The sequence below is a fragment of the Sus scrofa genome, chromosome 4 (genome assembly GCF_000003025.6).
Source record: "Sus scrofa isolate TJ Tabasco breed Duroc chromosome 4, Sscrofa11.1, whole genome shotgun sequence".
Lineage (NCBI taxonomy): Eukaryota > Metazoa > Chordata > Mammalia > Artiodactyla > Suidae > Sus > Sus scrofa.
In genome coordinates this window covers 91,080,381-91,106,042 of record NC_010446.5, presented here as the reverse complement: position 1 = coordinate 91,106,042, position 25,662 = coordinate 91,080,381, and the positions used below count along the sequence as shown (strand labels likewise).

General features: G+C 38.7%; 2 protein-coding genes across 4 annotated transcripts in view; one reads left to right on the top strand and one right to left on the bottom strand.

Annotated features, from left to right (window-relative positions):
* The window catches only part of LOC100520241 (olfactory receptor 10J1-like), a 328,271-nt gene that overhangs the window by 51,126 nt on the left and 251,483 nt on the right, over nt 1-25,662 (bottom strand). The window lies entirely within an intron of this gene.
* On the top strand, nt 18,021-20,236 carry LOC100155688 (olfactory receptor 10J1-like). Its single transcript, XM_001926761.2, has one exon. It carries the CDS (start codon nt 18,125-18,127, stop codon nt 19,061-19,063), a length of 939 nt encoding a protein of 312 aa, XP_001926796.1. The 5' UTR covers nt 18,021-18,124; the 3' UTR covers nt 19,064-20,236.

Here is a 25,662-nt window from a genome sequence, read left to right as displayed (position 1 = left end):
AAAGACTGTGCTCTGCTTTGGGAGAGATTAGGAGTTGGTCTTATCGTTCAGGAGTAGAACATAGGGCTGCAGATAAGAATCAGAGTAGGTGCAATCTTGCATTCTTCAAAGCTGGTGTTTAGTAGCCCTGGGACTAGTTCTGGTGGTCCTCCTTTGGGGAATGAAAAATGCTGCATCAAATAGTTAATATCTTTAATTTGTTGGGGGTTTTAGTTCTGCAGAAGAGCTGAACGATATGTGTACAAGGCTTGTGGAGGACCCAGGGTCCTACCCCAAGGCTGTACCATTTTTCTTGACTGATCTTCCCTTGTCTCTGCCTCCCCTTCCTTCCCTGATGAGCAACTGTTTGAATCTCCCCTTTGGAACTCAGGGAAGGCCATGGAGCCTGAAGCTTATTCCATAAAAACAAGAAACAGGGGACATAAAGGTTTTTGCACCTAGGAACCCCACAGGGCCCTGCTCATTCTCACATCTATCTTATTATCCATAGCCCACCTCGATGTTCATGAGTGCTGACAGCCTTAAAATGTGTAAGAACACACAATCGTCACATATTTTTAACTCTTTAATAATTTTCTCTGCATTGATCTTATACTCCTAACTCAACTGTAGGCACCTTTAGATACTCTCATTTATCTTTTGTTTTCTCAGGGTACCTACAGCCACTACCACAAATAAAAATAACCGTTAACACTAATTATATGTGCTTATTATATTCTAGATGCCAAACTCTGTAATATATATATATATATATATATATATATATATGTATATACATATACAAAAATGTAATCCTCACAACAAAATATAAGGTAGCATATTTATATTTATGTGTAGAAGAGAAAACCAGCACAGAGAAGATATGTAACTTTCCTACAACACTGAGCTGATGAATGGAAAGCCAGCACGTAAACCCCCAAAATCTAGCTTCAGAAGTCATACTTGCACAATTCTGGACACAAAATAATTCTCAGTAAATACTGGTTAGATTGAATGATGTGAAGTGGTGGCACTACTAGAGATAGACACCTTCGTTACAGTGAAAAAAGCATTAGACTAGTGATTCTGTTTATCCAGATTTTAGTTTTCATATCCTCACAGGCTTGATTAGTGTTTGGATAAACATTTATCTGCTCTGCTCTCTGTTTATTCATCTGTGAGTGAGGATATGATACTGTGATGATGGCAACAGTAATATCAAACCAGATTTTGCCTTCTACTCTGCATCCTTCATGTTGTTCTATGTAATCTTATAATAATATGACAAAATATGTATATTTAAATACTATTATTCCCATTGTACAGATGAAGAAACTAAGTTTAACTAAAAGAACTAATTAATAAGTGACCATTACCAGGGCTCTTTCTACCCTGCTGCTCTTGATATCCCTATAAAATTGAAGGAAAGCGTTAGTTCCTCTCCATTCCTAGAATGATGTTATAAGGACTATAAGATGTAGATAGAGTCAGTGAAGAATTGAGGAGCCAAAATTTTAGAAAGAGCAGATATGAGGAAATGTTAGCCTGACACCCATTTCTTTGTAGTTTCCTTGAGGAACTGTAACTTGCTATCTGCAATCTTTGGTCAAAGACTAAAAAAAAAAAAATGAGCAGAGCATCTGGCAGTTGCCATATGCTTAAGTGCTACACCCTAGGTGAAAGAATCAAGTGGAAATAAAATGACCTTCAAAAAGACTGAAACTAGCTCAATTTTACTTAATCCCTCCTCTATTAATATGCTCTTGCCTTTAGTCTACCAGCCAGAAGGTAAAATAAAATCTTCTTTAGAGGAAGAGAATATAATACAGAACCTCAATTTATTTTTACATTTTTTAAAAAATTTAGAACAAGTTAGGCAAACCATGAGCCCATCAGTGGTTTTTGCACAGCCTGAAAAGTTATATAATAGTTTTATATCTGTAAATGATATAGTGTCCAGGATGCAACAAAAATACCATGAGAAAAGACCAAAAGGCTAAAGATCAAGAAGAAAAAAAAGCACTCAATAGAAATAGACCCATAAAAAATCACTGTATTAAAATTATCAGATATGACTTTTAAAATAAATAGAATGTGGAAGATGCAGTTAAGGTGATCCTCACTGGGTCCATGTATAATCCTCTCTTCTTGATGTTGGTAGAGCTAAGACCGTGCCTCTACTCCAGAGAATAAAACAAAGGTGATGGAGGTCACTCCCATGCTTACATTACATCTATTAAAATCTGTCTCAGCAAACAGGAGCAAAAGATCCTCCCTTACTGCCTCTGAAGAAGTAAGCTGCCAAGTTTTGAAAAGGCTTATAAGAAGGCTATTTGGCAAGGAATGCAAACAGCCTCTAGGAATAGAGCAATCTCAATTGACAGCTGATAAGGAAATACAATCCAGTCATATAACCATAAGGAACTCATCCTGACAACAACCATAAGAGCCTAGAAGAGCATTTGGAGCATATGGAACCCAGTTAAAAGGTCTAATATAAGTGTAATTGGAGTTCCACATGGATAGAAAAGATAGACTGTATCAGAAGCAATATATGAAGAAATAATAGCCACATGTTGAGGAAAACATCAGACAGAGGCTCAAGAATCACTCTGAATTACAAACAGGCTGTATACACATACATCTACACACAAAATGCATGTAGACATATCATGTAAGACAACTAAAAAATAAAGATGAAAAGAAAAACTGTTAAAAGTAGCTAGAGGAATAAAGACACATTCGTTTTCAGGAAGAACAATAAGACTATTAATTGACTTCTTAGCAGCAATAATGGAAAATAGAAATCAATAGAATGGCATCTTCAAGGTGCTGAAAGAAAATAACCACCAACTAGAATTCTATACTCAGAGAAAATTTCCCTCGCTAAAAAAGCACAACAAAGACATTTTAATTTTTATTATTTTTATTTTTTTGGCCACACCTATGGCATGTGGTATTTCCCCAGTCAGAGACTGAACCCAAGCCACAGCAGTGACAATGCCAAATTCTTAACTGCTAGGCCCCCAGGGAATTCCCAAAGGCAGTTTTAGAAACAGAAAAATACGAGAGAATTCACCATCAGACTTGCAATAAGAAAATATAAAAAGGTATCTGGAATCTAATATATGGCACAAATGAATTTTTCCACAGAATAGAAAATCATGGACATGGAGAATAGACTTGCGGTTGCCAAGGGGTTGGGGGGGAGTGGGATGGACTGGGAATTTGGGGCTAATAGATGCAAACTGTTGCCTTTGGAATGGATAAACAATGAAATACTGCTGTATAGCACTGGGAACTATATCTAGCCACTTAAGATGGAGCATTATAATGTGAGATAAAAGAATGTATATATGATTGGGTCAACTTGCTGTACAGTAGAAAATTGATAGAACACAGTAAACCAGCTATAATGGAAAAAATAGAAATCACTAAAGGAAAAGAAAATACAAAAAGAAGTTCTTCAGGAAGAAGGAAAAATCCATCCTAAAGGGAAACAGAAATTAAAAATAACCAAAATGAATTGAAAAAGAAAAGAAAAGATAAGTGGTGGACAGGTATAAATTAATATTATATAATAATAAATTACTCATGAATTTTTATTTATAGAATTAAAATACACAATAACATTCAAATGGCAATAAATTAAATTTTTATGTACTATTTGCATTCTAAAATAACCATTAAAATTATGTAAAAGTAACAAAAAGGAAAATAAATAATACTTGATTAATCCAAAATAAAAAAGATAAGAGAAGAGGTAGACAAACAAAAAATAGAGAAAACAATACAAATCCTAACACGATAGGAGTTCCTATCGTGGCTCAGTGGTTAACGAATCTGACTGGGAGCCATGAGGTTGCAGGTTCAATCCCTGGCCTTGCTCAGTGGGTTAAGGATCCAGCGTTGCTGTGGCTGTGGCGTTGGCTGGTGGCTGCAGTTCCGATTGGACCCCTAGCGTGGGAACCACCATATGCCATGGTGTGGCCCTAGAAAAGACCAAAAAAAAAAAAAAAAATCCTAACACGATATATTTAAACTTAAATATATCAGTAATTTCATTAAATGCAAAATAATAACCCAATTGTAGAGAGAGATTGTCAGACCTGATAGGAAAACTAAGTTTTGTTAACACAAGGCACACCTTAATTATCAGAATAAAGAAATACTGAAAACAAAAGAATGAAAAATATACAATGCAAAAACTAACTGAGGGAGTTCCTGTCGTGGTGCAGTGGTTAACGAATCCGACCAGGAACCATGAGGTTGTGGGTTCGATCCCTGCCCTTGCTCAGTGGGTTAAGGATCCAGCGTTGCTGTGGCTCTGGTGTAGGCCGGCGGCTATGGCTCTGGTGTAGGCCGGCGGCTACAGCTCTGATTAGACTCCTAGCCTGGGAACCTCCATATGCCGCTGGAGCGGCCCAAGAAATGGCAAAAAGACAAAAAACAAACAAAGAAACAAAAAACAAACCTAACTGAAAGTTAGTATTTTATGTTGATATTAGCCAAAGAATATTTCAATTTTTAAAAATTTACTGAGGCTTATTTTATGACTTGACTTACAGTCTAGTTCTATATACACTTGAAAAGAAGATGTATCCTGATCTTTTTGTGTGGAGTCATCAATGTCATTTAGGTAAGTTGGTTAATGAGAGTGTGGTTCAAGTAATCTATATCCTTATAGAGTCTCTGTGTAGTTGTTTCAAAATACCGAAATTGGCTTATCTCCAAATATAATTGTTAAATTGCCTATTTTTCCTTTCAATTCTGTTATTTTTGCTCCATTTTGGGATTCTGTTGTCAGGTGTGTATACATTTATAATTTTGTATCTTCCTAACATATTAACTCTTTTATCATAATTTCATAGATTTCTGTCTCTTGTAATATTCCTTATCTGAAAGTCTATGTTGTTTGAAATTAATTTGGCCACTTCAGCTCTCTTATGGCCACTGTTTGCATGGTATGTCAATTTATAATGTTTTGCTTTCAAAGTATTTGTGTACTAAATTTTCTTTTTTGTTTTGTCTTTTTAAGGCTGCACTCGCAGCATATGGAGGTTCCCAGGCTAGGGGTGGAATCGGAGATCCTTAATCCATTGAGCAAGGCCAGAGATTGAACCTTCATCCTCATGGATACTAGTAGGGTTCGTTAACCTGCTGAGCTGCAACGAACCCCACTGTGTATTTGATTCTAAAGTGTTATCTCCTGCAGACAGATCTTGCTTTTTTAAATCCAACATGACAATCTTCCCCTTTGATCAGAGGATTTAATGCATTCACTTTTAATGTAAACAATGATATAATTAGATTAACACCTCCACTTTGCTGTTTGTTTTCTAACTCTGAGTTTCTTTATTTTTCTTCATTCCTTTGTCTATCTGTTCTTCAGATGGGATAATTTCTATTGATGGATTTTCAACTTCACTGGTCTTGCTTCTGCCGTCTCAAATGTGTTTACATCATTTCAGTTATGATAGTCTTCATGTGTAGAATTTGCATTCTTTTTTATAATTCCTATTTCTGAGATTTAGTACTTGTGGACTCACCACCATATTTTTCTTTTAATTCTTGGAACATAGTTTTAATTCTTTGAATATATTTATTAAATACGCTTTCATCAAAATGCGGTCTTCTCTCAAGGAATTTGCACCTATTTGCCAGGGTGACTGAAAATACTATGGCATTATCTCTGAATTGACCCTTATCCTCTTGAGAGCCAACAGAGTTTAGTGTGAAAACTCATGAAGTTCAAGCAAAAAATAGAATTTTGGCCTGACTTCATTTCACAGTAGGGTTCATAATTCCCAAACACAGTCTGGTTTATTTTCCCATTTCTAAATGAATTATTTAAGCAGTTGGCAACATACCACACATCTGCTACTTCAACCTATTTCCTGAGTAAGCCATGCTACTGTCAGTTTTGAGCAGGCCTAGATCAAGAGAAGGCTCCAAAGTTAGTGCAACATAGAGTGCAAACAACTCTACCACTAAATCCTTATGACCCAAGGATATGATGTATTCAAAGAGACCCAATTTCCTATAGAGATTGAGATTTATAATATGTTTATAATATTTATTTGTGGCAACATCACAGGGTTTCTCAAGGGGACATGGCCACCCCTTAATCCAAGGGCTTTAGTTAGAGAATTTGGTGATGACTTTCCATTATGATGAATTAAGTCGAGATTCAGCCAGACTCCAATAGGAGGATCCTAGTGCAGACTCCTCAGATTTCTAGCGAAAGTCAGGCATTGTTTCTCTAAATGAGCATTCTTCTGAGAAATGACTCCTGAATCACTTCTGAGTCCTGGGAAAGGCAGAAGGCTGGGCCAGGTGAACCTGGACTCCCATTGGAACTGGTCTTGTGCTTCCCAGCAAGACAACGTGGCCTCCATGTCTACACCCTAGTTCCAGCTCCTATCATGTTTCCACTGGAGCACAGTAGCAGCCTTTTTGGGGCCATACCTGCGGCATATGGAAGTTCCCAGGCTGGGGCTGAATCAGAGCTGTAGCTGCCGGCCTACACCACAGCCACAACAATGCTAGATCCAAGCTGCGTCTGTGACCTACACCATAGCTCACGGAAATGCTGGATCCTTAACCCACTGAGCAGAGTCAGGGATCAAACCCGTGTCTTCATGGATACTAGTCGGGTTTGTTAACCACTGAGCCACAACAGAAACTCCCACAGCTGCCTTCTAATTGATCCTCCTGCTTCCAAACTTACTTTTCTCCCATCTATTTTCCACATTTCAACCAGACATTTGGAAATGCACAGCTGATTGTGCTATTCAGCTCCTTAAAAGCTCTGCTGGTCCCACATCAGTCTCACAACAAGCATGAATTGGTACAAAGCCCCACAACATCTCCTCCCATCACCTTCTAACTTCATCTCTCCCTCAGATTCTTTTTTTTTTTTTTCTTTTTGTTCCCACTGTACAGCAAGGGGATCAAGTTATCCTTACATGTATACATTACAATTACATTTTTTCCCCCACCATTTGTTCTGTTGCAACATGAGTATCTAGACAAAGTTCTCAATGCTATTCAGCAGGATCTCCTTGTAAATCTATTCTAAGTTGTATCTGATAAGCCCAAGCTCCCGATCCCTCCCACTCCCTCCCTCTCCCATCAGGCAGCCACAAGTCTTTTCTCCAAGTCCATGATTTTCTTTTCTGAGGAGATGTTCATTTGTGCTGGATATTAGATTTCAGTTATTAGTGATATCATATGGTATTTGTCTTTGTCTTTCTGGCTCATTTCACTCAGTATGAGATTCTCTAGTTCCATCCATGTTGCTGCAAATGGCATTATGTCATTCTTTTTTATGGCTGAGTAGTATTCCACTGTGTATATATACCACATCTTCCGAATCCAATCATCTGTGATGGACATTTGGGTTGTTTCCATGTCCTGGCTATTGTGAATAGTGCTGCAATGAACATGCAGGTGCATGTGTCTCTTTTAAGTAGAGTTTTGTCCGGATATATGCCCAAGAGTGGGATTGCGTCTCCCTCAGATTCTTTGTGCATAGCTTGTCTGTCTTTCTTTGGAAAAAGTTATGATCATGAATCTATCAAATGCTTCATTCATGTTTTCTCTTGGCTTTAAATTCTCTTCTTTATCTCCATCTAGTTGACCCATAGTCATCTTAAAGATCCCAACTCAAACATCATTCCTCTGAAAAATACCGCAAGACTTCCCAGACTAGCAAAACTTGCCCTCCTGCTCTCATAAGACCCTGCATTTTTCCTTAACGGCATTTTTTTTTTGGTAATAATGTATTTATTTGTACTGTTTATTCGAAACCTGCCTGTTGTACAAGCTGTACACTGCCCAAGGATTTCTAACCAAGGGGTAGCATGAAGGATAAAATCCAGCCCACGGTTCACTTGATAAGTCGTATATCCTCCCGGTTTCGAGCTCCATCCATCCATATGAAGAGATGTCCTTTTACTAATTACGAAAATATACTGTCTCCTCTCCAAGTGGTATGCACATGGGCTGCATCTATTCAAGGAAGTTCTTTTGTCTAATTCACACGAAGATCCCAGTGGATTAGCCTACCTCCTCCTTGATAAGCTCTATGACAGAAAACGCCATTACTGTGTTAGGCTTGTACCTCCAATACGCAACAGAGTACATGGAACATAAGTAGATGTGCATTCACATTTGTTACTTCATTTAATGGAGTAATCCTCAAGCACAGAATAATTGACATGTATTTTGTTTTGTATGTTCTGCGTTCACTATTTGGCTTTTTTTTTTTTTTTTTAACAAAACACATTTCAGTTTCTACCATGCAAGCTGGCTTTGTGTGTCGGTAATCATAGGCAGAGGTTTTCTTCTCGTAATTGCCCAAGTTCCTAATCAGGCCCCTGGGATAAAGCCTCCAGCTCTTCGCAGCCCCTTGTGCCCTGCGATGATTCTCAAGAGGAAGTCCTTAGACTCCTAGGTCAGATGGATCTGGTCCTCTTTCTGGAATAAACAGAGTTCCCGGATTTGGGGTTTAAAGAGGCTTTGGCTCCACAGAAGATCCTCTCAGGGCAGAGAATGCAACACTCTGGGCCTTAAGTTGGTCCCCACACCCTGCACTTCTTTCTCACACTCAGGAAACGCTCAACTTCTAGACTTGGGATTTTCAATTTCTCCCTAATAGGTCTCTTGGAGAGAGTCCTCTTTTTGTTCTTTTTTTTTTTTTTTTTTCTTTTCTTTTTCTTTTTTTTTTTTAAATCACATGCACAGCAACTAAAAGAACTTTTCTTGACTCCTTTGCCAGCATTGTAAGAAGTAAGTGGTTGTTGGTAGAAACAAGAAAGGAGGGAGGAATTGTTTTTAAATGTTCTAAGTTTCTTCCTTTTCACATTCTGGCTTTCTGATGATTTTCTTGCACGTTAGAGTTTCACACTTTCCCTGTGTTTTGCATGATGACTTATTGAGACCAGGTGCCTATAAAATGAAATAGAGTGTTCTTCTAAGGTTCATTTTTAAATAATGAAGAACCTGTTTATAATCATGGAGGAGATATAGTAAATTAGAAAGTCTTTTTAATCCCAGAGTTGTCATCTACCACCGATGTCACTGTTATTTTTTGAGTGAATAAGGCTGAGGGTCAGGCATTTTTCATACAGTTGTTGTCTCCTTCCTCTATAATCTGAACCTCATTCCTGAATATTCATTTGGTAAAGTTTTGATTCAATGAAAGCATGTAGAATTGGGGTAAGATATACCTGTGTTTCATACCTGGTCTCGTCAATTACTAGATATGTGTCTGACAAGCAGCTTATCCTTCTGAGCTTCAAATTTTCCATTTATAAAATGGGAGTATGTATTTTATTCATTTGATGGGTCATTTCCAAACTTTAAGTTATGCAGCCTATCTTAATAGGTTTGGCATATAGTATATTTTAGTCAAATGTTAGTTTTTGTACTTACATTTACTAATTAATTAACTCAGACATTCAGAGCATAAGGGCCAACTTTATTGTTCCATCAGCTTTTGAGGTCTATATGCCGCTTTGACTCCCCTTTACTTATCATGCTCAATCCTGGGTCAGTTCTTTGCCCTGCTCCCATCCAGCAATGTAACACGGGGGCACCCAGACCACTACTTCCAGAGAAATATGCCTGACATAACATGTATGTGTGTGTGTGTGTGTGTGTGTGTGTGTGTGTGTGTGTTGAGGGAGGGGGATGTGGATAGGAATGTGGCTGGAGCTGGAGAGTCTAAACGGATAGATGCTAGACTTGCAAGAGAAGAAAATAAATAAAGGAAAATACCGTTCTCTCCTGAGACTTGCCCCTCCACCAGACACTAGTAGTTATGTTAGGAACTAAAAGGAAATTGGGTAAGACTTATCAAATCCATGTCCTTGTCTCTTCACAGAGACATCAAAACAACACAGAACAAGATAAAGTGATTTCCTGTTTGTTTCTGGTTTTTTGCCTTTTGTCCTTTTAGGGCCGTACCCACGGCACATGGAGGTTCCCAGGCTAGGGGTCTAATCTGAGCTATTGCTGCCAGCCTACGCCACAGCCACAACAACATGGGATCTAACTTAACCCACTGAGCAAGGCCAGGGATTGAACCCACAACCTCATGGTTCCTAGTCAGATTTGTTTCTGTTGCGCCACAATGGGAACTCCTGCTTGTTTTTTTTTAATGTGTATCACTGTGTATCACTATTACATGTGGCAGCATCTCAGCTGAGAAAGAAACATCTCCCTTCAATACTGAGATGTTTCAAGAGCAAAGGACTCAGAGCACAAGGCAAAGAGAGCTGGGTTCCCAAGTTCTCTCTGCCATGAACTAAATATGCGATACTAGGCAACTCCTTTGGAATTACATGTCCTCATATTTCCACCACATAGTTATTTTTGAGTAGTAGATACACCATTGCTTTGAAGAATAAAGGGAACTGTAAAATGCAAAAGAAAAAATTGCAAAATTTTCTACCACCTTTCTGGAGAAAAGAGCTGTTCATCAAAACTCAGATAAAGGATTGGAAAACTAACCCCAGATTAATTATCTACGTCTTTTTTTTTTTTTTTTTTTTTTTTTTTTTTTTTTTTGCTTTATAGGGCTGTACCTGTGGCAAAGGGAGGTTCCCAGGCTAGAGGTCAAATCAGAATTATAGCTGCCAGCCTACACCACAGCCACAGCAACATCAGATCTGAGCTGTGTCTGCAATCTACACCACAGCTCACAGCTCACTGCAATGCCGATCCTTAACCCACTGAGCAAGGCCAGGGATCAAACTTGCAACCTCATTGTTCCTAGTTGGGTTCATTTCCGCTGCGCCATGATGGGAATCTCCCTATGTCCCTTATTAATGATTATAGTTTTTCACATTTTCCTATATTGTTCTTTCATGTCCCGCCCCCTTCAGTCTCTCAGTTTCTGCAATTTAATAAGTCTAGATTCTCACTTCAATACTTTTGTCCTGGTCTCCATGCGCCCAAGGCAGCACTGCTGTATATATCTGGCAGAGGTATTGTCTCCTCCACCAGACTAGAAGTACCTCAAGAGTATTATTTCATTTATTGATTTATTTAACACATAGTTATCAAAAGCTTAAGATATGACAAATATTGGACTAGGTTCTAAGTATATAGAAATGACTAAGTATGATCTCTGTCATCAAAATAGTTACAATGTAGTTGAAAAAGTAGATAATAAATCATTTCAATTGAAAAAGTGCCATCAGAAGTTCCCATCATGGCTCAGTGGTTAACAAATCTGACTAGGAACCATGAGGTTTCGGGTTCGATCCCTGGCCTTGCTCAGTGGGTTAAGGACCTGGGGTTGCCCTGAGCTGTGGTGTAGGTCGCAGATGCAGCTCAGACCTGGTGTTACTGTGGCTCTCGTGTAGGCCAGCGGCTACAGCTCTGATTAGACCCCTGGCCTGGGAACCTCCACATGCCACAGGAGCGGTCCTAGAAAAAGGCAAAAAGACAAAAAAAGAAAAGAAAAGAAAAAGTGCCATCATATGAGAACCAATGAAATATGGACAGAACCAAGACTGGAGGGATACTTAGATGGAAAGATAGTGGTAAGAATATCAAGGGAGGCTTAAAAAAATTGAACTGATCCTCCATCCCCATGTTTATCATGGACACTCTGGAAAATTCAAGAGACAGTAGACATTTACCCAGAGTTACACCATGCAGAATTGTTGCTATTAACATCTATGTGATTTCCATTTAGCTTTCTTTGTATTCATATTTTCATATAGTTGAGGTAATTCCATATATAGTATATCATATCTTGATTTTTAGCTTATTATTCTCCATTAAAAATTTTTCATATGCATCATTTAAATGCTGCACATTATATATATAGTATTTAAAAAGTCTTGCATTAACTTCTGTTTATAACTGTCACATATATTCATTTTCCATATTCTTAGTCTTTTTTCTGTGTATACATATTCACATTCATGTGGGTATATATCTTTGTTTCCATTACAATATTGGGATCATATAACCTTTACTGTTTTGTAATATTTGCTCCATTTAACAATACCATGAACACTTCTTGAGGTACACTAAAATTTTTATTGTAAAATACGGTAAGCATTAAAAAGAATATGTAAAACAAATGTACATTTTAAGAAAAGGAACTAAACAAATACCTAGGTACCCTCTCCTCTGTCCAAGCTAAGAAGTAGAACATTACCATAAATTTCGATGCCTCAGATATGCTCCTTTCAAACACATCTACTATATATCAAATAGTCACGATCATGAATTTCAGGTTAAAGAATTTCCATGATTTAAATTTCCCATGGTTTTAAAAGATGGTGTTTTAAAGAACATATTGTTATCTCTAAACAATATATTAATCTTGCCTTCTTTTGAACATTAAATAAATGGAATACACACACATCTGTAGGAATCTTTGATTTGCTTCTATTACTCAACATTATGATTTTGAGATTTATCCATGTTGATTTGTGAAAATGTAATTAGTCCCTTTGATGATCTTTAAAAGGAGTCAGCAAGCTTTTTCTGTAAAGGATCAGTCAGTAAACACTTTAGTCTCTGCAGGCCATGCAGTCTTTGTTGCCACTATTCGACTCTGTTACAGTGAAAAGCAGTCATACATAATACATTAAAAGTGGGTGTGACTGTGTTCCATTAAAGCCTTATTTATAAAAAACAGTGGCCTGTGGACTGCAGTTTGCTCACCCCTGATTTACAATTCATTCATTCATTCAATGCTCTATAATACTGCATTGTAAGAATTTATTTCAATTGAAATATCCTTTCCGCTTTTAAAAAACATGGGGAGTTCCCATCGTGGCACAGTGGTTAACGAATTCGACTAGGAACCATGAGGTTGTGGGTTCGATCCCTGCCCTTGTTCAGTGGGTTAATGATCTGGCGTTGCCGTGATCTGTGATATAGGTTGCAGATGTGGCTCGGATCCCGCGTTGCTGTGGCTCTGGCGTAGGCTGGCAGCTACAGCTCTGATTGGACCCCTAGCCTGGGAACCTCCATATGCCTCGGGAGTGGCCCAAGAAATGGCAAAAAAAAAAAAAAAAAAAAGATAAAAAAACATGGTCTCAATTTCATTTTTCTACACTAAACCAGCTTGTTATAATCTTTTTTTTTTTTGCTTTTTAGGACCACACTCACGGCATAGGGAGGTTCCCAGGGTAGGGGTCCAGTCAGAGCTACAGCTGCTAGCCTACACCACAGCCACAGCAACTCGAGATCCAAGCTGTGTCTGCGACTTACACCACAGCTCACAGCAATGCTGGATCCTTAACCCACTGAGCGAGGCCGGGGATTGAACCTGCAATCTCATGGTTCCTATTCAGATTCATTTCTGCTATGCCATTAAGGGAACTTCTGTTATAACCTTCTTGCCTGTGCCTCTTTAGTTTCTCTAGGTCAAATATCTAATGGTGGAATTGAATAGGATATGTTCATTTTCACCTCTAACAGGTCATGTCTAACTGTTTCCCAAAATGACTGTATCAAATTACATTTCCTCCAATTGGGAACTGGAGCTTCGATTGCTCTGTATGTGTGATACTTTTGATTTTTTTGTAGTCTGATAAGTGCAGAATGGTCTGTGATCTTAACCTGCTGTCTGTGGTCTTATTTGCCCCCGCCTATTAATAATGTTAAAAATCTGTTCCCATGCCACTTGTGTTTCCTCTCATATAAAATTCCTAATTTTTCCACTTTTTTTAACTTATCCTTCTTTTAGATTTTTAGAAGTCTAGATACTAGTATTTTGTTTTTACCTTAAATGTTTTTATTGTTTTTACTTTTTTCTTTTCTGTGATTTATTTTGAAAAATAGAAGTTAATTTTCATAGAACAAAATTTATCATCATTTTCTTTTGTGTGTTGTATCTTTTACTATCCCAAGTTCCAAAAATTATCTCCTATACTATCTACTAAACATTTCGTAGGGTGTTCTGTTTATTTCTTTCTAGGTACTTCTTGCATTTGAAATTGATTTTAGCTAATCTAATTTTTCCCATATGGATAACCAACTATTCCAGGACCATTCATTGATTACTCTTTACTTTCCACCAGTCTACAATGCCAATTCTGTTACAAAGAGTTTCCATATTTCAGAACCCCCTTTTCCCCCATCAGTGTGATTGCTTATCCCTGTGACCATACCATACTTTCTTAATTACTACAGTCTTGTAACACTTTCTTAATTACTACAGTCTTGTAACAAGCAATGGTATTTGAAAGGCAAACCCTCTCTTTTTTTTTTTTTTCCTTTAAGAGTGTTTTGAGGAGTTCCCATGGTGGCTCAGCCATTAAAAAACCTGACTACCATCCATGAGGACGTGGGTTCGATCCCTGGCCTTGCTCAGTGGGTTAAGGATCCGGTGTTGCCATGAGCTGTGGTGTACGTCACAGATGTGGCTCGGATCTGGCGTTGCTGTGGCTGTGGTGTAGGCCAGCGGCTACAGCTGTTTAGACCCCTAGCCTGGGAACCTCCATATGCCACAGGTGCAGCCATACAAAGACAAAAAAATAAATAGTGTTTTGGCTTCTCTTGGATCTTTGTATCTACATGTAAATTTTAGTATCAGTTATCAATATAACATGCAACTAACCAAAAACAATCCATTTGGGATTCTGATTGAACTGCACAGAATTCGCAGAGTATGAATTCATGGATTTTTGATTAATTTGAATCTTCCTAATCTTGGCTCTTCCAATTCATAAGCATGGTGTATTGCTCCATTTACTTCAGTCTACTTTGGTGTTCATTACTAAGGTTTTATAATTTTCCTAGTAAAGGTCTTTATCCTAGGTACTTGATACTTTTAAGCCACTGTTAAATGACAGCCCTTTTAAATTTAATTTGCTATCAATATGTTAAAGTACAGAAGTGTGATGAATTTTTATACAGAAATTTTGTACAAGAAAACTTGTTAAACTCTCTTAATAATTCTAATAATTTAGCAGTAGCTCCTTTTGGGTTTTCTATGTTCACAATCACATCATCTCTAAAGAATTCCTTCCTTTCAATCCTTATATCTTTAATTTCTTGTTCTTGCCTTACTAGGCTGGTTAGAATACTCAATACACTGTTGAAGGGACGTGGATAAAGCCGTCACCTTTATCTCGTTCTTAATCTTAAAGATGAATCCTTCAGTATCGCGCCTCTTTAAGAATATGTTGGCTGAAGAACTGCTGCACACATGCTTTATCAGCTTAAAGAAAATCTTTTATTCTTTGTTTACCAAGGATTCTTCTAAGTAGACACCGCATTTTAAAAATGCTTTCTTGGTAGGGATTGAAATAATCATGTCTTTTTTTTTTCCCTTGACATAATTCGTTTCAGGAAATAGATAATGGGGCTACTTTAATGTTAAACAAACTTTCACCCTAAAATAAAACCACCTCAGTCCTATACTCATTTTGTATATTGTTGGTTTTGGCGTGGTGACATTCTGCTTAAGAATTTTGCATGTATTTCTGTGTGTGTGATAGGCCCGATAAATTGGGTGGCAAGACAATTTCGGCTTCCTAAAATGAGGTGAGGAGTACTCCCTGGTCAGGGAGGAAGAAATTTTCCTCGACTCTTCTAGGTTCTTCTGGCTGGTCTAAGAATTAAGTTGACCTGAGATATATTAACAAGAGAAAGAAAAGTGAAAAAAGCTTAATAACACATATACATAGGAGAGATCCAGGAAAACTGAGTGACCCATCAAAACAGCTAAACCTTTCATCTTAAATACCATCTACAGCTAAGGGAAAAAAGAGGATGTTGGGGGCAGTGGCTTGAGACCTCAAAGGAGAGGAAGGCAATTCACAGGAGAGAGAAAACCAAATGTTTGATAAACAAAGGTTTGCTGGGCCAGGCAGAGAAAATGGGACACATGAACTGGGACTTTCCTAGGTTCCTCCATAGTTATCTGCGGTGACGGCCAGCATATGGAAGTTCCCAGGCTAGGGGTCGAATCGGAGCTACAGCTGCCAGCCACAGCCAGAGCCACAGCAACACCAGATCCGAGTCATGTCTGCAGACCTACACCATAGCTCACTGCAATGATGGATCCTTAACCCACTGAGTGAGGCCAGGGATGGAACCTGCATCCTCATGGATCCTAGTTGGGTTTGTTAACCACTGAGCCACAAAGAGGACTCCTGGCTTCATTCTTTTAGGCAGTTAGGGAGAAGGTCAAAGATTCCTCTAGAGTCTTTGGACCTTAAAAATAGCCTAAATTTATCCTCATGCTAAAGAGACATATTTTGGGGTGGCAAATTTTTCTCTCCTCCACCCTCTTTTTCTATTATACAAAATATTTTGTGTAAGATTGAAATTAATTTATCCTTGAATGTTTTATAGCACTTATGGCTAAATTTTTCTTGGCCTGGAGGTTTGTTTGTAGATTTTTTACTACTGTCTTTATTTCTTAAAATAGTTTTCAAGTTTTTTCTTCTTGATTCAATATTGGTAAATAGTTTTTTTTTTTTCTAGAAATATATCCATTTCACTGAAATTTAAAAATGTATTGAGAGTTCCCATTGTGGCTCAGGAGTAATGGATCTGACTAGTATTCATAAGGATGCTGGTTCAATCCTTGGCCTTGCTCAGTGGGTTAAGGATCTGGTGTTGCTGTGAGCTATGGTGTAGGTTGCAGACTCAGCTTGAATCCTGCATTGCAATGGCTGTGGCATAGGCTGGCAGTTGCAGCTGATTCAACCCCAGCCTGGGAATCCCCACATGCTGCACATGTGGCCCTAAAAAAAAAAAAAAAAAAAAAAAAAAAATTGAGTTAATAAGTTGTTCATAATGTTACTTTTCATCTTTTTGTCTGAAACTTCTGTTATTGTGCCCTTTATTAATTCGTACTAGAGTTTATTTATGTCCTCATTTGTTTTTCTTAGTTTCACTAGCAGTTTACCTAAAGTGTATAATTTTTAATGTTTGTGGACCTTGTCTCTTTTATCTTTCTTTAGATATTATTCACATTGCTTATTTTTTCCCTTCTATTTTCTTTTTTAAGTCTTGTTTTTATAACTTCTCGGGATGGATGCTCAAGTCCTTAATTTTTAGCCTTTAAAAAAATAATAAGCATTTTAAATTACAAACTTCCCTCTAATAATGTTCTAAATGCATTGTACATGTTTTGGTCTGTGATTCTTTTATTATTGTTTAGGTCTAAATATTTTCTACCATCCATTATTAGTTCCTCTTTGAACCACTGGTTAGAAAAAAATATTTGCAATTTTTCAAGTTCCTTTTTGTGATAATTTCTAACTCAATTATACTGTGGTCTGAGACTGTGGTCTACTTTTTAAGAAAATCCAGTTTTGAGAAATTTTTGAGGCCAATTTTATGGGCTGTCATAGGTTGTCATTTTCTAAATGACCCAGGGATATTTGAAAATAATGCTTTACCTCAAACTTTTTTTGGCCTTTTTTTTAGGGCCGCACCCATAGCATTTGGAGGTTCCCAGGCTAGGGGTCCAATCGGAGCTGTAACCACTGGCCTACACCATAGCCACAGCAACGCAGGATCTAAGCTGCGTCTGTGACCTACACAACAGATCACAGCAATACCCGAACCTTAACTCACTGAGAGAGTCCAGGGATCAAACTCGCATCCTCATGGATGCTAGTTAGGTTTGCTAACCACTGAGACACGACAGGAACTCCTACTTCAAACTTTTAAATAGGATTGCTCAAATTCCCTGTGTCTTTACTTCCAGTTCTAGGACCTAGTCCTGCCCATGTCCCTGGCAAAGGTAGTTGACTCATCATTTTTCTTTCTTTTTTGTCTTTTTAGGGCCACACCCTTGGCATATAGCCGTTCCCAGGCTAGGGGTCAGATCAGAGCCATAGCTGCCAGCCTATGTCACAGTCACAGCCATGCCAGATCCAAGCCGCATCCAGGACCTACACCACAGCTCACAGCAACGCTGAATCCTTAGCCCACTGAGGAGTGAGGCTAGGGATACAACCTACCTTCCTCATGGATACTAGACAGGTTCCTAACCTGCTGAGCCACAATGGGAACTCTATCATGAAGTTTTGAGCGAGGTCCGTGTGGTGCTGAATCTCTGCTCCGGACAGTGTGCTCACCAGAGGGCAGGGCAGCCTCTGGTGCCAAGAGGTGGTGCTGACTTTGTCTTTCAGACCTGAGATCTTCAATGAGGACAGCCAACCACACAGAAGTAAGAGAGTTTACTTTCCAAGGTTTCTCCAACTTCCAAGAGCATCAGCTCACACTCTTTGTGGTGTTCCTTGCCCTGTACATTCTAACCCTGGCTGGCAATGTCATCATTGTGACTGTTATCCACTTTGACCATCACCTCCACACCCCCATGTACTTCTTTCTAACTGTCCTCTCTACATCGGAGACTTTCTACTCCCTGGTCATCATCCCACGCATGCTTGCCAGTCTTGTAGGCCTGAGCCAATCCATTTCCCTGGAGGGCTGTGGGACTCAGCTTTTTTTCTTCCTTGGCTTTGCCATCACCAACTGCCTCCTGTTGGCAGTAATGGGGTATGATCGCTATGTGGCCATCTGCAACCCACTTCGTTACTCAGTCACCATGAACTGGAGGGTCTGTGTCACACTGGCGTCCTTGGTCTGTGCCACAGGGTTCTCTCTCTCGCTGGTTCAGGCTGTGGCCATTTTCAGACTGCCCTTCTGTAGGACACGGATTGAGCATTTCTTCTGTGATGTTCGTCCTGTGTTAGACTTGGCCTGTGCTACCCCCGTCATCAATGACATCCTGACCTTAATTATCAGCCTCTTGGCCATCACAGCCCCTGCCACCTTCCTCTTCATCTCCTACGTCCTCATCATATCCACCATCCTCAAGATCGCCTCGGCCGAGGGCCGGAAGAAGGCCTTTGCCACCTGCGCCTCCCACCTCACTGTGGTCGTTGTCCACTACGGCTGTGCCTCCATTGCCTACTTCAAGCCCAAGTCAGAGAACACCAAGGATCAGGACCAGCTGATCTCAGTGACCTACACTGTCATCACACCTTTACTAAACCCTGTTGTATACGGTCTAAAAAACAAAGACGTCCAGGATGCTCTGCGGAGAATGGTGGGTAGGAAATCTCTTTTCTTCAGGTGAAATCCTACCCAAATAGGTGTGCATGCCTTCCAGAAGGAAGCCTATGTAAGTCAAGTCACAGAGCCAAGATTTCAAATGATTGGTGAAGTCTCATACATCACTGTTGGGACCAGGGCAAAAGTGGAGCTGGGGGCTAGACTCTAATAATTGATTTTTACTTCCTCAGTCACTCTACAGACCTGTAAACAGACACCCGCTGGCCCTATTCCAGGAGATAATTACAAGGTCAGAATGTGATCTAGTGTTCATCTCAAACTTAAAGTGACTGGCCCACTTGGCTGAAGTATAAGCCACACTAAAATTGCCACTCCACTGAATCTTCTTGGATGCTTGGACAAGAAGGTCACTGGGAAGGATACTGTACAGAAATTGAAATGCCCTGGGTTTTAACAAGATAAGCAGAATGAAAATACAGGTATCTTTTAGGAAATGGGTTTGGAGTGCGCTAACAGCCTTCTAGAGAGAATCTTTTCAAGCATGTGGGATCCAAAGGGAAGGGAACCAGGGCGCGAGGAATGAGGGCATTGGGTGGAGAGGACTCCTAAGCACATCTGATGCACGTGGGACCCACATGACTTGGTCTGATCCTTCACTTCTCATGGCTGAACATATGACACATGAAGAAGTCCTTAGAGGGCTGGAAGAAGTATCTCTTGCATGGACAGGTTGCACAGCAGGCTCAGAGAAAGAGAAGACCAACAGCTCAGGGAGAAAACTGCTGAAAGAACATTATGAAATTGGCTAAAAAGAAAGAAAAATTAGAACCAGATCCAAACTGGAGTTTCCTGTGATAGGAGAGTAGAAGCCTGGGGAACATGGGAAGGGTCAGAGAGCAGTGGTCCTCTCCTGCCCTTTGTAAGCTAAGTCACAAAGGTAAAGAAAGAGAATGAAGTAGAAATATGAAAAAGAGTCAGCATGATACCCTTCGGATAAATTAGATAATTTCATTAGCACTGAAAACCTGGAAAAAGTCAACAGTAAAGGATTTGGACATGAAAACTTCTGTGAAATGAAAGCGACTGAGTTAGAAATGAATAAAAGACTATTCACTGTTCCTCACCTCAAAAAAATAAAAAAGAATTAGGGTGAACTTGAGATTTAATTTGTGAAACAAAATAGGTGCTAAATAAAACTATAGTGACTAATATTCATAATTACTAAGCAAATAAGTTACTAAACTGGTTTATTTATAAAAAGATAAATAAGAAACATGTGAGTACACAGTATTTTCATTATACAATTTAAAAAAAAATTTTTTTTGTGTGTGTGTTTGAGTGTCTTTTTTTAGCGCTGCACCGGCAGCATATGGAGGTTCCCTGGCTAGGGGTCCAATCGGAGCTGTTGCTGCTAGTTGAGGCCAGAGCCACAGCAATGCCACATCTGAGCCACATCTGCAACCTACACCACAGCTCAGGGAACTCCTGATCCTTAACCCACTGAACGAGGCCAGGGATCAAACCCATAACCTCACGGCTCCTAGTCAGATTCATTTCCACTGCGCCATGACGAGAACTCCTTTTTTAAATTAAAAAAATTTTTATTTTTTGCTTTTTAGGGCTGCACTCATGGCATATGGAAATTCCCAGGCTAGGGGTCGAATCAGAGCTATGGCCACTGGGCTACACCACAGCCACAGCAACATGGGATCAGAGCCACTTCTGCAGCCTACACCATAGCTCACAGCAATGCCCGATCCTTAGCCCATTGAGCACCTGGTATCGAACCCGCATCCTCATGGATACTAGTTGAACTATTTTCCACTGAGCCGCAACAGGCACTCCCGGTATTTTTAAAATACAGAAATATCAAATAAAATGTGTAAAGTGATTGTGTATTTTATAGGCTATGCATGCAAACACATAAAAATCTAACTGTAAAACAGTTCTGCAATTCAGTCTACTTTGTCATTCTGAGCAACCAATCTGCTTAAGAAAAGCCATCTAGCCTTTTTTCATGTAAACTCAGGCAATTTAGTGCTTAAGTCATTTTTTGAGCAATTAAATTCAAGGCCCTGGTCCTCCCCTTTCTTCCACATTATGCTCTGGGTGTATAAAGTTCTGGTGGAGGTGAGAAGGTGTGGGACCTGGGACTCTTTGCTACAGTGCTTACAATTGGACAAATGCCTTTTTGAGCAAGAGAATACAAAGATTATAAGGGACTAAAAATAAGTGCAGGCATGAGAATTTGGGGTATATCATGAACAACAAGACACAAAAAGACCAAAACCCGACTGCCACTTCTGAGGGGTCAGGAGCCAAAGCAGGGTACTGTGCCTGATCCCTGCACACAGCACCACCAAGGGGTTGGGAAGACCACCTAAACCACCCCCCCAGCCTGACCCATGTGTCCACTCCTACCCTCACTCTATTTAGGGGACCAGGTCACCCCCCTCAGTGAGCGAGCAAGGGAATTGTTACTTTTTTTCCCTCTCTCCTGCTTCAACACGAGTCCCATAAAGCCTTGCCTAAATTTCTCATCTGGTCACACCAATGTCTACTGATTAAAGAGCCCAAGACCCCAGGTCTGTAACAAAGTCTTCCAGTTTTCTTGGCATGGAGGAAGAAGAACCTGCTCCATGGTCACTTCCACCTGCCCATGTTGGAGTCTATATAGATACATGACTCCCAATGGTCATTCTTACTAGTATCTATTAAGATGGCTCTGGTCTTATTATGTGCTTTCATCAGTGTGGTTCCTGCCCTTCATCTTCCTTGTGACTATGCTAGGTCCACTGGCCGTCTCTCAACCACTTCTTGAGGGCACTTGGACATACAGTTGTACCCTTGACCCCATAATGGTATAAACAGGCCATAGTGAGGTGTCATCAAGACATCCACTTGGATGTATCACTCACCTGTTTCTGCTCCACCAGGACTCAGGTGTTTTCTCAGAGGCTGGGAAATGAGGGACATACCCCTTCTGCTTTATCAGATGCCTCTCTTCCTTCCTTACAGCAGGTAAAGCTGGTATCTACTGGTAGGTGCAAGAGTGAATCTTCTCTAATATCCACCTTACTCCAGTATTATTTTTTTCCACAAAGCCAGATACCTTTATTTTACTTTGGCAGAAAAACCTAAATTCTTCCTGACTCTGTAGTAGTTTACATTATACATTTCACATACAAAATACTTTTCATGCTTAGGCTTTTGATATTCAAAATCATTTTTTGTAAACTAAAAGAAGCTTTCCTCTCTAGAAAAGTTTGCTGAAGTTAAAAACTATTTCAGCTTTTAAGACAAATGTTTTAGTTATGAGTTTAAAAAAATCTTTTTGAAATTCAATTGACTTCTTTTTTTCCCCTCAGATTCTTGTGAATTTACCCTTCCCTGGGGCAAATGAAAGTCCTCTGAAACAATGTGAAAAATGAAAATAATGCAGAATTTTTATTCTCTTGCATTTATATATTTATTTAATGTGTCAACAACATTAATTACCATAGATTTAAAAATATTTTATCTAACAGAGATAGTTACCTGCCGTTATTCTTCTTCAGGATATTTTTAGGTGTTTTGCTTATTTAAATTTTAGAAGCAGTGTTTTTAACTCACACCCCTCCCTAGCATACACATACATTCAACAGAGTTACACACATACAAACCAAACTATTACTTTATTGTAATTCTATTGCATTTATTAATTTATGAAAAAACTGACATCTTAATGAGTCTCCATATTAAAAAACATAGTGTGGGAGTTTTCTGGTGGTTCAGTGGGTTAAAGATCTGGTATTATTGTTGCTGTGGCTCAGGTCGTTGCTGTGGTGCAGATTGGAACCCTGGCCTGGGAACTTCCACATGCCCCCCAATTTTTTTTAAATTAAAAAATAAAAGATAGTGTTATTTCCTTTTGTTTTTATTTTTATGCTTCAAAGTGATCACTGCAATAAGCCTGTTTATGATGTCACCATACAAAGATATACATAGTTTTCATACCCATGACTCATTTATTTTGCAACTGGAAGTTTGTACCTCAGTCTCCTTCACCTATTTCTCTCCTCTTCCCATCATTTTCTCCTCTGGCAACCACTTGTTTGATCTCCATACCTATGACTCTGTTTCTGTTTTGTTATATTTGTTTTCTGTTCTAGATTCCACACATAAATGAAATCATACAACATGTATCTAACTTCTTTCACTTAGCATAATACCCTCTAGGTCCATCCACATTGTCACAAATGGCAAGATTTCATTCTTTTTTTATGACTAATATTCCATTGCATATATATTTACAACATCTTTTTATCCATTCATTTACTGATGGACACTTAGGTTGCTTCTATATCTTGGCTACTATAAATAATGCTGCAATAAACATTGGGGTGCATCTATCTTTTCTAATTAGTATTTCTGATTTCTTCTGATAAACATTCAGGGGTAGAATTTCTGTATCATATGGTAGTTCTATTCTTAATTTTTTGCAAATCACCATACTGTTTTCCATATTTGCTATACCAATTTACATTCCTACCAATAGTACATGAGAGTTCTCTTTTCCACACATCTTCACCAATACTTGTCATTTTTTTTGATACCATTCTGACAGGTGTCAGTGACATTATCAAATATCTCATTGTAGTTTTGCTTTGCATTTCCCTGATGATTAGTGATGCTGAGCATCTTTTCATGAACCTGTTGGCTATGTGTATGTCTTCTTCAGAAAAATGTCCATTCAGGTCTGTCCATTTTTTAAAAATTGGGTGGTTTGGTTTTGTGATGTTGATTGTATGAGCTTTTTTTATATATTTTGAACCTTAAATCCTCATTGGGTATATTATTCACAAATTTCTTATTTAGTAGGTAGCCTGTTTATTTTATTGATAATTTACTTCACTGTGCGAAAGCTTTTTAGTTCTATATAGTCCCCTTTTTTTTTATATTTGCTTTTGTTGCCCTTGCCAGAGGAGACATATCCAAAAAAAATTAGTAAAACCAATGTCAAAGAGCTTACTGCCTAAGTTTTCTTCTAGAAGTTTTATGGTTTTAGGTCTTATATTTAAGTCTTTAGTCCATTTTGAATTTATTTTTGTGCCGGGTATGAGAGAGTGGTCAGTCCAGTTTGATTCATTTGCGTGCAGCTGTCCTGTTTCCCCCCAAACCATTTATCGAAGAGGCTATCTTTTCCCCATCGTATGTCCTTGTCTTGCTTGCTATAGATTAACTTGGTTCATTTCTGGGCTTTCTGTTCCATTGATCTATGTATCTGTTTTGGTGCCAGTAGCATACTATTTTGATTACTGTAGCTTTGTAGTAAAGTTTAAAGACAGGGAGTGGGATACCTCTGGCTTTGTTCTTCTTTTTCCAGATTATCTAGACTATCTTGGGGTCTTTTACGTTTCACATTTCACATTTTTCTATAATTTTTTTCTAGAAGTTTTAGTTTTATTTTTTACATTTAAGTCCATGATCCATTTTGAGTTTGTCATAATAAATGTGAGATTTAGGTCAAGGTTTAATTTTTGCGTACAGATCCCCAATTGCTTCAGCCCAATCTTTTTTAAGGGCTATTATCCTTCATTTTGCACATTTGTCAAAAGTCAGTTGAGCATATTTCTATGGATTAACTTCTGAGTTTTCTATTCTGTTCTAGTGATCTATGTGTCTATTGCTCCACTAATACTACACTGCATTGACTGATGTAGCTATATAGTAAATCTTAATATTGAGTAGAGTGATTCCACTGTATTCCTCTTTGTCAGGATTGTTTCAGTTACTCTAAGGCCTATGTATTTCCATATCAATTTTTTGTGGTAAAATTATTTGTTCCATAACATAATAGTTATTAATCAGTGTGCATGAAGGACTACCAAGCAGTCTGTCTCAGTGTTTACCCTCAACGCCAAGAGTGGGTATACCACTGCCTCTGTCCCCTGCACATTGTCTTATTTATTACCTGACAAATGTTAGTCATGCAACTGATGCTAGTTGGCTGGTTGGTTATAAGAATGTAAGACAGTGTGCTGGGTTTGATGAATTCCAGTGGCACTTACAGCAAAAGTGCCGGGACAATTCATTTTGGATCTTGGTTCTCAGACCCGGCTGTGCATCAGAATTATGGAGAAATTCTTTTAAAACACAAAGGCTAGCTCTAACTTCATGTGCTAATCTTGCTCTTACACATGTTTATATAAAGAATCTGATTTTTTTTTTTTCCTTTTTTGGCCACCCTTCAGCATATGGAGTTCCCAGGCCAGGGATCAGATCCAAGCTGCAGCTGCAACCCAGGCCACAGTTGTGGCAATGCCAGATCCTTAATCCACTGCGCTAGAAAAGGGATCAAACCTGCATCCCAGTGCTCCCTAGATGCTGTCAATCCTGTTGCACTAGAGAATCTGAATATGTTTATATAAAGTTTACAAAGGTGACTCAAATGTGCAGCTAGGTCTTTGAAAAATCAAGTTTGTATTTTTTATATCAGTTTTAGAATAAGTTTGTCTATGGCTATTAAAAAACCTTCCAGAACTTTTATAGGAATACATTAAGTCTAGAGATCAATTTAAGGAGAACTGACATCTTTACAAAGTTGAGTCTTCCAGTTCAAAATCTCTCGCTCCATTTAAGTCTTGATTTTTTTCATTAGCATTTAGTAATTATCAGCATATA

What these genes read in the sequence shown, in the direction of transcription:
- LOC100155688 (XM_001926761.2), top strand. Translation starts at nt 18,125, where the DNA reads ATGAGGACAGCCAACCACACAGAAGTAAGAGAGTTTACTTTCCAAGGT.